Raw genomic sequence first — 15,094 nt, forward strand, 5'->3', positions numbered from 1 at the left:
ATTTGGTTTCATCAAAATGAAAAACATTTGTGCCTTAAAGGACACTATCATTAAACTGATAAGACAACTCACAGAATGGGAGCAATGATTTGCATATCGCATATCTAATGAAGGACCTGGTCCCTAGACTATATAAAGAACTCTTACAACTCAGCAATAAAAAGACAATTAACTCAATTTTAAAATGAGCAAAAATCTGAATTACTATTTCTACTAAAAAGATATAAAAATATATGCTTATTAGTATATGAAAAGATGTAAGAACCAGCGAGTAGGGCCAGGCATTGGGAGAGCTCCCCACGCAGGACAAGATGGCATCTTCTGCACAGCTGGACTTCAACCTGCAGGCTCTTCTGGAGCAACTCAGCCAGGATGAGTTGAGCAAGTTCAAGTCTCTGATCAGAACAATCTCCCTGGGAAAGGAGCTACAGACAGTCCCCCAGATGGAGGTAGACAAGGCTAATGGGAAGCAACTGGTAGAAATCTTCACCAGCCACTCCTACAGCTACTGGGCAGGGATGGCAGCCATCCAGGGCTTTGAAAAGATGAACAAAACCCATCTGTCTGAGAGAGCTGATGAACGTCGTGTGATACCCCTACTTTCACCCCTCCGGGATAGTGAGTTGATGGCTGAGCTAGATGTTGCTTTAGCCTTGGTTCTGCCTCTGTTTTACATGCACATGTCACTTAACCTTGTTCTATATGAAATATCTATATCACCAGTATATTGAGAGAAATAAAGGTGAAATAATTCACATCCCCCCACTCAAAGGACTTTGATCCAAAAGGGCAGAGAAGAGTGGTAGATAAACAATAAGAGCACATGTGATAAGTGTCTTGAATGAGATATGGAAATAAGGCTAGGGGATTCCAGGGGATGGAAACATTCAAGCCTTCAAGAACGTCAAGCAATTCTGTATCAGTAGTTGGCGTTTCAATAGACTTTGAAGGATGGAGAATTTGCCACTCTCGACTAGGGGAAAGGATGCCCAAGTGGAGGAACAGCATGAGCAGAAGTAGGAAAGTAAAGGGCAAGACAGTGAATAGTGACAAATTCAGTTTGATAAGGGTAGCAGTAGAGATTATAGGGAAGGATTTTGTGCAGCTAAAGGAATGACAGGGGAGATATCTTCACAAAGAATAGTCAGTCTAGAAGTCCTTTTAGGTAGTCCCAAATTTATAACCATAAACAATGGAAGAAGGACAGTATAAAGAAGAGCTCTACCTAAGAAAGCATGAAACTGCTTCAGAATTGCTGTGGGGCTTCTTTCCTCTGGAGATGAAATGTCACCGCATTTCTCAGATGACAATAGTGTGATACTGCTCCAAAGGGAAAAGAAAAAGTACTGACTCTGACGACCATAATTGTATCTGGCCATTTTCCCTTTATATCATTGGCTGTACTGCAGGCGTTCAATATAGACTTAGAGGATGACTGGTCCAAAGACTCACCTATTCATGCTCTTGTCCAGAAAAAAAAAGATAAGATGTCCATAGAGTGAATAAGTAAGAAATAGCCCAACCAATTCAAACATACTAGGGTATAGCCAAATTTCTTAATTTATTACTTGGTTAGCATAAAATGATAAATATTTCAGAAAAATAGAGGCAATAATCTTTCCCAATATATTATTGTTTTGAAATATATGAATAAATAAAACTAACATCTTAAAGTTGGTAGCTTTTTATTTTCAAAGTGGGTTCACATCTATATTCTCACAGCTTAAGAGATTATCAGAGCATGTAATTTTTGCCCTATTTTACAAATAGGGAGACTGAGAATAAGGTATTCATGATTTTCTGAGAAATAAAAGGCTTTTGAAGTGACCAAAGAGCTAGTGTTAACTTTCCTTTTACAGATGTGGGAACAGAGGCCTGTGGGAGTAGTTGACTTATCCAAAGACTCAGAACTAGTGACTGATGAAGTTGGGGCTCAAATCCTACATTCTACCTCTTAAACCAGGAAACTTCCCTCTACACCCCACTGTTTCTGAAGAGTAAGTAAGAGCTTTCCTTTTGATCATTGCCTCTATATGATTCAGCAAATACCCAATTTCTATTTCACAAGAATGTGGTCGAGTCTATTAAACGTCCCGTAGACAGTGAGCATCCGCACAGTTTCTTCCCTCCTGCGCTCTCCTAAATGATACATTCCTCACCTGCACAGGGGTGACATTTAAAATAAAGCCAAATAATTTTCTGTTTTTTAAAATGTCAAAGATGATCAGGGATCACATCCAGGATTGGAACTACGGTAACTTTTTTTTTTTTTTTTTTTTTAATGACTGCGCAGTTTAAACACATATGGGTAGATATAATCTCTGGGTTTCTTCTGGTGAGCTGAGGTTTTGAAATTCACTTAATCCCTTGCTATCTTAGAATCAGTATCATGCACGATATAGGCCAACCAAAATTTAGTGTTTATGGTTATATAAAAAAAATCATGGCAGGTTGTAAGTCAACGAAGGACAAGAACAGTTTGCCACTTCATAAGCTTTAGATGATCCAGATAATTTAGAAAATTCTTTCCTCAAGGAAAAATAACATTCATTACAGACTGAAAAAAAACAGCTGATGACAGTATTTGTGATACACAAAATATCCTATTTTTAATAGTCATCACATATGGATTGTAATTTGAATACAGAAAAAATATTTTTATAGTTCTACCTTCAAAGAGGATGGTAAAAGTTTTATGCGCAAGTGACTCATAGCTTTTCTTTCCATCCTCATTTTGTGTGATCTTAGGAAAAAAACCCTTCATCTCTATGGTGATTCAGTTGACCATTTTTGATCATGTATTTATAGTTTCTCTGTCAACAAATGCTTTTTTTTAGGGCTTCCTAGATGTTATGATATAAAAATTGTATGGCTACTGGTTAGTTAACAAACACTTGCCTTATAATTTTGGAAGAGAGCAAATTTTCTTTTGTATACTTTTTATTAACATGAATATAGTGGCTCCAAAGAGCTGGACTGGTGCCTGGCATTCCCCCAAGTGATGAAGCAGTGCATGGGTAAGTTGTCAGACAGCGCAGTCACCAGTCACCAGAAAATGACTGAAGGCAGCACTCTTTCTTCATATGGGGATTTCCATGTTTCTTCATCAAGCTTGTGTCATGTTTGTACTTAGCTGCATTACAAAATTTTCTTTTGTGGAGAGCATGGGATTTAGCTATGCATTTTGTGAAAGCATGTTTATAATTAACTGAGTAACTATACGGCTTAGGAATCACAAGAGGCCATCACTGGACCTGGTTTTGGGCTCTGGCAAATAGCATGGGTAATGAGGCAGAGGAGGTGACGGTAGAGAAGTCAGGGTAAGATAAGGGTTTAGCCTGGGCACAGTGGCTCAATGCCTGTAATCCCAGCACTTTGGGAGATAGTGGATCACCTGAGGTCAGGAGTTCAAGACCAGCCTGACCAACATGGTGAAACCCTGTCTCTACTAAAAATACAAAAATTAGCTGGATGTGGTGGTGGGCGCCTATGGTCCCAGCTACTCAGGAGGCTAAGGCAGGAGAATTGCTTGAACCCGGGAGGTAGAGGTTGCAGTGAGGTGAGATTGCGCCACTGCACTCCAGCCTGGGCGAGAGACTGAGATTCAGTCTCAAAAAAAAAAAAAAAAAAAAAAAAAAGAAAAAAGAAAGGTTTAGTTTCTGATCTTTAGGCATCATCATGGCAACAAGTGACTGATCTTTCTTGCTTTCTTGCCTGTCAGAGACACAGAGTGAGAGAAACTTCTGGGGATCCCTGCTGTGTGTTACAACAGGCTGTTGCTCCTTAACCTGTAGTTCAAGGGTATCACTAGAATAGGTGAATTCCATAAGAAAATGAAAAAGAAGTTTATTAAAGTCTATTAAAGCAAACCCAAGGACATAATCCCTAAAATGTTCTCATAAGATGGCAGGCAGAGCATAAAATCAAAAGTAAGTCTCCTATTCCACCTCCTCATTGCAGATTCACTGCCAGAAGTGACTTAGTTTACCTTCTCTGATTTGCGTTTTTCTGGTGGGCACCTACAGCTACTCACTCCATTGCCCATAAGTTTGAGAAATAAACATAATTTTTTCAATTTCTTGATCCATCAGTGTTCAGCAGTAGTAGGTGATTCCAAAAACAAAAGATGTAGTGTTTGCTCTTGCATAATACAACCTTACTCCCATCTCTCCTTCTCTCCTGTCTCCTAGTTCATAAGAGTTTTATCATTTAAAACATTTTAACATTTCCATGGTTTATAGATTTGAGACCTTTTTTTTGAAAGGTGGAGTCTCGCTCTGTTGCTTAGGCTGGAGTGCAATGGCGTGATCTAGGCTCACTGCCATCTCTGCCTCCTGGGTTCAGGCGATTCTCCTGCCTCAGCTTCCCAAGTAGCTGGGACTACAGGCATGTGCCACCATGCCCAGCTAATTTTTGTACTTTTTAGTAGAGACAGGGTTTCACTATGTGTTCGCCAGGCTAGTCCCAAACTCCTGACCTCAGGTGATCCACCCGCCTCGGCCTCCTAAAGTGCTGGGATTACAGGCATGAGCCACTGTGCCCGGCCCAGATTTGATACTTTTGTGCTTTACTTACAACTTGAAAAAATAAAATTCAGCAGTGCTTACATTATTAGGATAAGGCAAATATTATTCACTGCAGAACCAAGTAGTGAAATTTGATCTGTAGAAAAAAGGAAATGTAATCTTAAAACATTACGTTTGAGTCACATTAAAGAGAATTTTCTGCAAGTCAAGAACAAGTGAATTCTCTTTTATTACAGCCTGTTAATTGTTCATTGTAATGCCATATTTTATATCAATTCATATGTAAACCATGAGGGGGCAAGGCTTTCAGATATCTGCCTGGGAAACTGAGGCGTTTGGAGAAAATGTCTAAGAGAAGAGATAAGGAATGAGTGAGGACTGTTTGATCAATGAGGTTTTAATTGTCACAGCAAAGAGGTCTTTCATAAACCTGTTCCTGGCTCCGAGACAGGAAGCAAACAGGTAATAAATAAGACAATTATTTTCAGTGAAACTTCTGTAGGTTAGTTAAGGCATAGGGTATTATTGCTTTGATGATTTGATATGCTGCTAACTGAATAAAATATAAAAAGGGTAAGAGAAATAATTACGTAACTCTATCCAGTGAATTTTCCAGGACTTGAACAAAAACATTCAATGATACTGGCTTACAGGGCCTAGTGGAGATGGTGGAGTTAGTGAACATAGTGTACAAGGGTGGCTGGAACATGGCAGAATGTAGTAGAAACAGCTACTTTATGCAATAGACATGGGGCTCTCAAGAAGCAGATGTGGACCAAGCAAAAGTGGCAGTACCTAGAAAGAGCTATAGCTCTCACTGAAAGCAATGCACACCTGGAAGACAGTATAGCACCCACTGCACGTTGTTGTGCCCAACAGATTTTACTGTCCCTAGAAAAGAAAATTGGTTTAGAAGATGGGAAGAAGGGGTGGATGTCATATGAAAGATGAGATGGGAAGAAGGGGTGGATGTCATATGAAAGATGAGATGGGAAGAAGGGGTGAATGTTACATGAAAAAGATGAGCAGCTTTTTCATGAGATTTCCCTGAGGACATAATTAGGAGAGAGAGAGTAGAGGGAAAAAACACTAGTCAAAATTTTGTATGTAAATATATATATATATATATATATAGTATTTTGTATAGATCCTTGATAAATGTAAACACTTTAATTTGCAGTTGTATGAAGACATTTTTCTAGAGCAATATTACATTGTGGGAAAAAGTGTGAGATTTTGGTCAGAGGAAGAAGTATGTTTGAAAAGCTCTTGCACAAGTCTCTCTAAGATGATCTGAGCCTCATTTTTTCTAACCTGTAAATTGGGAATAAGAAACCCCCTCTTTCTTACTAGGTGTAAGAATGAACTGGAGAGATGTGAAAATCACATGTGAAACCCAATGGGTTATAGGACTATTGGCTTTTCTTCTACAGAATAATCTAATTTTAGAAATACTCTTCTTCGGATACCTGCTCCCCAAAATCTGGAGCTCAGATAAACCTTTTTATCCCTTGTTTACTAAGCAGCAGTGATAAATGTAATCTTTACCCACCTCATTAATACAGTTATCTGGCTTGGTCTACTCTAGGGTCAAATGTATCTTCGGTGTTTTGACTTCTTTCAAGAACACTCAGAGAAGGGTATAGGTTATGGTCCTGAAAAATAATAACTTTATAGCCCAGACTGTCCTAGGCAGAATTTTCTCCTGAGATGACAGTTCAAATTCCCTATTCCTGACTACCAGATGAATCAACACAACTTATGAAAGCAAATAAGTAATAAATATATGACAGTTCAAATTCCCTTTTCCTGACTACCAGGTGAATCAACACAACTTATGGATTTATTAACAAACCTATTGGTATTGTTGAGGATTTTAAAAATAAATTAATTTTTGTTATTATAAGTCGTTATCTAGATTTTTTCAATACTTATTGATTGTACTTATGTGAGGGTAGTAATCAGTATGGTAGAAGAGGAAGAGCACTAGAATACAATTTCAAAAAATGGGGAACTTAAACTGGGTTTATTCTCTTCCTTCCTTTCTCTTATTTCCTTGTTTTCTTTTTCTTTTTTTTTTCTTTTTGAGACAGAGTCTCTCTCTCTTGCCCGGGCTGGAGTGCGATGGTGCGATCTTGGCTCACTGCAACCTCAGCCTCCTGGGTTCAAGTGAATCTCCTGCCTCAGCCTCCTGAGAAGCTGGAATTTCAGGCACCCACCACCACGCCTGGCTAATTTTTGTATTTTTAGTAGAGACGAGGTTTCGCCATGTTGGCCAGGCTGGGTGATTCACCCGCCTAGGCCTCCCAAAATGCTGGGATTACAGGCATGAGCCACTGCCCCCAGCCCCTCTTATTTCTAATTAATAAATAATATTTGTATTTATTTACGGGGTATAAAAAAGGCCATCAGGAAAACATTCACTGAAGTCTTACTTGTAGAACTTAAACTTGAAAAATGAGTAGAATTTGGACATGTGGAGATAGACCTAGATTGTGAGACTTAGAAACTACACATGCAAAGGTTCTGAGGTCAAAAATCATGGCCCGTATACAAGAAATGGTGAAAGAGTATCATTTGGCTTGAGTTTGAGTGTGAGAAACGGAATGTTAAGCTGCCATTTCACACTAATGACTATGAGGCAGAATTAAAAAGTGTTTCCTAATATGCAATGTAGAAAAGCCAAATGTAAAATTACATCTCTATGCTGACTTCAGCTTCATAAATTACGTCTGCTCATGAGCAAAGGCTGGAAGGAAATGCTACCCACAACAAAATTTATAAACAGATGGTATTAGACTAGACACATTTCCATTTTTCATTTTTTTATTGTTGTTACACATTAAATAGTTGGAAATGCATGAAAGTAGTTTCTGGATGGGTACATTTTATGAATGTGAGACTTTCAGACATTTATACATACCTTACAAATATAACTAAATTGCACATGAAACTCAGTGGCCATTATTCACACTCTAATTTCTAGGAATCCAGCACGATGAAAATTCTAGAAATTCTCCTTTCCTTTCTCATTTGAAAGGCGGCATAAAGTACATATGCAAGGTGTTCCTGTTTATAGGAAAGACACATCTAATATGTAACCATCTGAGAGGAAGGGCTGATTTTTTAGCAGGGCATTATGATGACAAAGCTTGGCGATCTGTCAAAAAAGTAAAACATGGAGAATTATTTAAATTAAAGTGATAAAATTCAAAGATTACATAACATTTCATAGGGGCTGAGTTATGCTCAAGGGACTCACTTATTAGGCAGTCTTACGATAGAAGGTGAAATATATCCATCTATTCAAAAAGCAGTTTATTGCTCACCTCATTGTCGTGCTAACCTCAGCATTCTCTCAAGGTAGCTCGAAGCCGAATTAGTTGCAACAGTGTTCATAGGTCTATCCACATCCATCTTATTGCCAAGATGAACTACATTTGTTTGCAGGAAAAAAGGGAGAAGATGTCATTGATTGCTATAACTTATTGTAAAGCTGCATACTTATTTGGTGCTTTTATTAAATTCGTTTTTTCTAATCATCAAAATATATACGTATGTATTGTTATCTTCTGCGATGCGTTTGACTTCTCAGAAGCTATAGTCAGACATTAAGCAGAATAACTTACTTGACTAAATCACTAAATTTTGTGCTGTTAAGACTGGAAAAAGTTACACATCAAACCACCTCATTTTATACAGGGAAACTGAGGATCAGAGAGAGCAATATTTCCATGCAATTTCACAGTAAAATTCAGTGGTAATGAAAGGCTAAAAAAAAAGTCTCTTCCTTCCCCATTTAGTACTCTCTTTCTAAGTAACATACCACGTTTTTATCGGAAATACAGAGTAGGTTAAAGGAAAACAATTATAAGCATGTCTTAGAACATTAAAGTAGGAAATTAAATTTGATTTATGGAAGAAAAAAAGAAATTAAATTTACCTCCCTTTTAGAAGAGTAGTAATTATCACATTGCTCAATGATGGAAATGGGCATTGTTAGAGAGTGACTTGGGGCTGATATGTGTCATCTTTATCTTTCTTATGTGTCCTTCACTATGATTACTCACTAATATAAACTAAAATGATGCTCTTTGAAAATGGCAATAGAAGGAAACAGCCAATAGTTAATACTGAAATATTTATTTACTTTCTAACTACAGTGAGCCCAGTAAAAGGCTCTAGAGGGCTACTACAGCATGATAGGTTCTTATTCTTGAGGAAATTAAAATCTAGTTAGAAAAGGAAGTATAAAATATACAATAAATCAACAAAAATACCAAAAGAATGCACTTATTTGCAAATTTATTGCATATAATCACTAAGAAGACATACAAGTGACCAACAGACATATGAAAAAGTGCTCAACATCACTAATCATCAGAGAAATGCAAGTTCAAACCTCAATGAAGTACCATCTCACACCAGTCAGAATGGCTATTATTAAAAAGTCAAAAAACAAAAAACAGCTGTTGGTGAGGATATGGAGAAAAGGAAATGCTTATACACTGTTGGTGGGAATGTAAATTGGTACAACCTCTATGGAAAACAGGATGGAGACTTCTCAAAGAACTAAAAATAGAACTATCATGGAATCATCAATCCCACTATTGGGTACCCACCCAAAGGAAAATAAATCATTATATAAAAAAGACACCTGCAGAAAGAGGAGGCAGAGCAAGATGTCCAAATAGAAGCCTTCACTAATCATCCTGACTGCAGGAATATTAAACTGAACAACTATTCTCTCTCTTTCACACACACACACACACACACACACACACACACACACACACACACACAATCACCTTCCTAAGAACCATAAATCAGGTGAGTAATCACAGTACCTGGTTTTAATGTGATATCACTGAAGGAGACACTAAAGATAGGAGAGACAATCTTGAGTTGCCAGTGTCACCCCTCTTCCATCCCGCAGCAGCAGCCACATGTCACAGAGAGAGAATCTGTGCACTTGGGGAAGGAAGAGCACAGTGATAAAGGGATTTTGCTCTAGAAATCAGTGCTGCCCTGTCACAGTGGAAAGCAACACCAGGCAGAACTCAGCTGGAGCCCGTGAAGGGATTATTTAGACCTTACCAGAAGAGAAGTACCCATCCTCCCGTCAGAACCTGAATTCTAGCAAGCCTCACCACTGTTGCCCAAAGTGCTCTGGGATTCTAAATAAACTTTAAAAGCAGTCTAGGGCACAAGGACTGCAATTCCTGGGCATGTCCTGGTGCTGTGCTGGGCTGAGAGCCAGCAGACTTGGGGGACAAGTGACCTAGTGAGATACCAGCTTTGTCCGCCAAGTGATTGCTTGCACCACACCTCCCAAACTCCAGGCAGCACAACTTGCAGCTCCAGGAAAGACTCCTTCCCTCCTCATGAGAAGAGGAGGGGGAAGAGTAAAGAGGTCTTTGTTTTACAACTTGGATACCGGCTTAGCCAGAGTAGGACAGAACACCAGCAGAGTTGTGAGGGTCTGATTTCAGGACCCCACTCCTAGACGACATTTCTAGACATACCCTAGGCCAGAAGGGAACCTGCTGCCTTGAAGGGAAGGACTGACTCCTGGCAGGAGTCATCATCTGCTGACTAAAGAGCCTTTGGGCCCTGAGTAATCAGCAGTGGTAGCCAGGCAGTGCTCACTGTGGGCCTTGGGTGAGCCTCGGTAGCCAGTTCGCCATGGACCTTGGGTGAGACTCAGAGACATGCTGGCTTCAGGTGTGACCTAGTGCATTCCCAGCTATGCTGGCTATGGGAAGAGACTCCTTCTGCTTGAGAAAATGTGATAGAAGAGTAAAAGGGACTTTATCTTGCAGCTTAGGTATCAGCTTGGCCACAGTGGGATAGAGCACCAAATGGGCTCTTGGGGTTCACAATTCTATACATTGCCTCTTGGATGGCATTTCTGAACCTGTGTTATGTCACAGGGGAGCCCACTGCCCTGTAGATAAAGCCCCAGGCATTTACAAGAAGTTAACTGAAGACCACTTGGGCCTTGAGTGAATGTTGATGGTAGACTGGCTGATATGGTTCAACTCTGTGTCCTCACCAAAATCTCATCTTGAATTGTATTCCCGTAATTCTCACGTGTTATAGGAGGGACCCAGTGGGAGAGAACTTGAATCTTGGAGGTGGTTTCCTCCATCCTGTTCTCACAGGAGTGAGTAAGTCTCATGTGATCTGATGGGTTTGTCAGGGGTTTCCACTTTTGCATCTTTATTTTCTCTTGCCGCTGAGATGTAAGAAATGCCTTTTGCCTCCTGCCATGATTCTGAGGTCTCCCCAGCTGTGTGGAACTGTAAGTCCAATTAAACCTCTTTCTCCCCAGTCTCAGGTTTGTCTTTATCAGCAGCTTGAAAACAGACTAATACAGTAAATTGGTACCAGTAGAGTGGGGCACTGCTGAAAAGATACCTGAATACATGGAAGCCACTTTGGAACTGGGTATTAGACAGAGGTTGAAGCAGTTTGGAGGGCTCAGAAGACAGAAGAATGTGGAAAAGTTTGGAACCTCCTAGAGACTTGTTGAATGGCTTTGACAAAAATTCTGAGAGTGATAAGAACAATAAGGTCCAGGCTGAGGTGGTCTCAGATGGAGATGAGGAACTTGTTGGGAATCAGAGCAAAGGTGACTCTTGTTATGTTTCAGCAAAGAGACTGGTTGCATTTTGCCCCCACCCTAGAGATTTGTGGAACTTTGAACTTGAGAGAGATGATTTAGGGTATCTGGCAGAAGAAATTTCTAAGTGGCAAAGCATTCAAAAGGTGATTTGGGTGATGTTAAAAGCATTACATTTTAAAAAGGAAACAGCATAAAAGTTTGGAAAATTTGTAGCCTGACAATATGATAGAAGAGAAAATCCCATTTTCTGAGGAGAAATTCAAGCCAGCTGCAGAAATTTGCATAAGTAACAAGGAGTCGAATGTTAATACCCAAAGCAATTGGAAAAATGTCTCCAGGGCATGCCATAGGTCTTCGTGACAGCCCCTCACATCACAGACCTGGAAGCTTAGGAGGAAAAAATGATTTTGTGGGCTTGGCCCAGGGTCCCCATGCTGTGTGTAGCCTAGGGACTTTGTGCCCTGCATCCCAGTGCCCCAGCCATTGCTAAAAGGGGCCGAGGTACAGCTCTACCCATGGTTTCTGGGGGTGCAAGCTCCAAACCTTGGCAGCTTCCACATGGTGTTGAGCCTGAGGGTGCACAGAAGTCAAGAATTGAGGTTTGGGAGCTTCCACCTAGATTTCGGAGGATATGTGGAAACAACTGGATGCCCAGGCAGAAGTTTGCTGCAGGGGCGGGGCTTTCATGGAGAACCTCTGCTAGGGCAGTTTGGGAGGGAAATGTGGGGTTAGAGCCCCCACACAGAGTCCCTACTGAGGCACTGCCTAGTGGAGCTGTAAGAAGAGGGCCACTGGCCTCCAGAGACCAGAATGGTATATCCACTGACAGCTTGCACTGTGTGCCTGGAAAAGCCACAGACACTCAATGCCAGCTTGTGAAAGCAGCCAAGAGGGAGGCTATACCCTGCAAAGGCACAGGGGTGGAGCTGCCCAAGATTATGGGAACCTACCTTTCTTGCATCAGTGTAATCTGGATATGAGACATGGAGTCAAAGGAGATCATGTTGAAGCTGTAGAATTTAACTACCCTGCGGGATTTCAGACTTGCATGGGCCCTGTAACCTCTGTTTCGGCCAATTTCTCCTATTTGGAATGACTATATTTACGCAATACCTGTAACCCCATTGTATCTAGGAAGTAACTAGCTTGCTTTTGATGTTACAGGCTTGTGGGTGGAAGGGACCTGCCTTGTCTCAGATGACACTTTGGACTTTTGGGTTAATGCTGAAATGAGTTAAGACTTTGGAGTATTGTTGGGAAGGCATGATTTGTTTTGAAATGTGGGGACATGAGATTTGGAGGGGCCAGGGGCGGAATGATTTGGTTTGGCTCAGTGTTCCTACCCAAATCTCATCTTGAACTGTACTCCTATAATTCCCACATGTTGTGGGAGGGACCTGGTGGGAGACAATTTGAATCATGGGGGCAGTTTCCCCATACTGTTCTTATGGTAGTGAATCAGTCTCACAAGATCTGATGGTTTTATCAGGGGTTTCTGCTTTTGCCTCTTCCTCATTTTCTCTTGCCCCTGCCATGTAAGAAGTGCCTTTCACCTCCTGCCATGATTATGAGGCCTCCCTAGCCATGTGGAACTGTAAGTCCAATGAAACCTCTTTCTCTTCCTGGTCTCGGATATGTCTTTGTCAGCAGTGTGAAAATGGACTGATACACTGGTGGTATTTGCTGTGGGCCTGAGGCAGTGTTGACCATGGGGAGAGACTCCTCTGCTTGTGGAAAGGGGAAAGGAGAATAAGAAGGACTTTGTTTTGTTGCTTATGTGCCAGATCAGCCAGAGTAGAAGAGAGCACCAGGTAGATTCCTAAAGTTTCTCACTCCAGCCTTGGATCCCAAGTGGACTCTCTGGACTTACCCAGGGCTGGAGAAAACCTTCTGTCTCGAAGGAAAGAACACAAATAGCAGAAGTAAGTCCTTAAGTATAAATAACAACATTTAATGTCAATAGACTAAACTATCTATTCAGAAGACATAGAGTGGCTGAATGGATTTAAAAAAATCACCAACACTCTGTAGCCTAAAAGAAACACACCTCACCTATCAAGACAGACTGAAAATAAAGGGAAGACACAAAGAGGTTATTATATAATAATGAAGGGTTCAATTCAGCAAGAAGGTATAAGAATTGTAAATACAAATGCACGTAACCCTGGAGCACCCTGATTTATAAAGCAACTATTATTAGAGCTAAAGGGAGAGCTTGATCCCAATACAATAATAGCTGGAGAGTTCAACATCAAACTTTCAGGATTGAAAAGATAATTCAGACAAAATAAAGATGCATTAGACTGAAAAGGCACTGTACACCAAATGTCCCTAATAGAACATTTCATTCAGTGGCTGCAGAATACACATTTTACTCCTAAGCACATGAATCATTCTCAAGAATAGACCATATAGGCCACAAAATAAGTCTTCAAAAACTCAAAAAAAAATTGAAATTATATCAAGTATCTTCTCTCTAGAATGGAATAAAATGAAAATTAATTACAAGAGGGATTTTGGAAACCATAAAAAAGCAGAAATTGTACAATATACTCCTCAATGACCGGTGGATAAATGAAGAAATTAAGAAGGAAATTAAAGATTTCTTGAAACAAGTGATAATGAAAATACAACATACCAAAACCTATGGGATACAGTAGAAGCAGTACTAGGGGGAAAGTTTATAGCTATAAGCACTTACATCAGTAAAGTAGAGAAAGTGCAGCAAATACACAACTAATAATACTTCTTAAAGAACTAGAAAAACAAGAAAAAAACAGAACCAAAATTGGTAGAAGAAAAGAAATAATAAAAACCCAAGGATATATAAACAAAATTGAAACAAAATTCAAAAAATCAGAAAAATGAAAAGTTGTTTTTTTCTGAAAAGACAAATAAAATTTACAAACCTTTAGTCAGACTAAGAAAAAAAAAGAGATAAGACCCAAATAAATAATATCAGAGATGAGAAAGGAGACATTACAACTGATACCACAGACATTCAAAGAATTGTTAGAGGCTACTCTGAGCAAGTATATGCCAATAACTTGCAAAATCTAGAAGAAATGGATAAAGTTCTAGACACATATACCCTACCAAGATTGAATAATAAAGACATAGAAAAAATCAACAGAGAAATAACTAGTAACGAGAATTAAGCAGTAATAAAAAGTATTCCAATAAAGAAAAGTCAAAGGCCTGATGGCTTCACAGCTGAATTTTACCAAACACTTAATGAAGATTTAATACCAATCCTACTGAAACTATTCAAAAAACTAGAGGAGAAATAAATGCCTCCAAACTCATTCTACCAGGCCATTATTACCCTGATACCAAACCATGTAAAGACACATTACAATAACAGTAATGACAACAAATAAACAAACAAAAAACTTCAGGCCAATATCCCAGTGAATATTTATGCAAAAATTCTCAGCAAAATATTAGCAAACTGAATTGAACATCACATTAAAAAGGTCATTTGTTATAACAAAGTGGGATTTATCCTAGGGAAGCAACACATACAAATCAATCAATGTGATACATCATGTCAACAGAATAAAGGACAAAAACATGGTTATTTGAATTGATGCTGAAAAAGCATTTAAAAAAATTCACAATCCCTTCATGATAAAAACACTCTAAAAACTGTGTATAAAAGGACCGTTACTCAACACATAAAAGCCATATACAACAGACTCACAGATACTATCATACTGAATGCAGAAAAACTGCAAATCTTTCCTCTGAGATTTGGAACATGAGGTGGAACAGTGGTAAAAGGATGTCCACTTTTACCACTGTTATTCAACATATTATTGGAAGCCCTAGCTAGAGCAATCAGACAGGAGAAAGAAATAAAAGGCATCAAAATTGGAAAGAAGAAGTCAAGTTATCCTTGCTTGCAGGTGCCATAATCTTTTATATTTGAAAGAAACCT

General features: G+C 39.4%; 1 protein-coding gene across 1 annotated transcript; it reads left to right on the forward strand.

Moving 5' to 3' along the window:
* Positions 1–311: 311 nt before the first annotated feature.
* PYDC2 (pyrin domain containing 2) lies at positions 312–731 on the forward strand. Its single transcript, XM_025377923.1, has one exon. It carries the CDS (start codon positions 312–314, stop codon positions 729–731), a length of 420 nt encoding a protein of 139 aa, XP_025233708.1.
* Positions 732–15,094: the final 14,363 nt, after the last annotated feature.

The sequence above is a fragment of the Theropithecus gelada genome, chromosome 2 (assembly GCF_003255815.1).
Source record: "Theropithecus gelada isolate Dixy chromosome 2, Tgel_1.0, whole genome shotgun sequence".
Taxonomy (NCBI): domain Eukaryota; kingdom Metazoa; phylum Chordata; class Mammalia; order Primates; family Cercopithecidae; genus Theropithecus; species Theropithecus gelada.

Excerpts from the sequence above, each read along its gene's own strand:
- PYDC2 (XM_025377923.1), top strand. The coding sequence starts at position 312 with ATGGCATCTTCTGCACAGCTGGACTTCAACCTGCAGGCTCTTCTGGAG.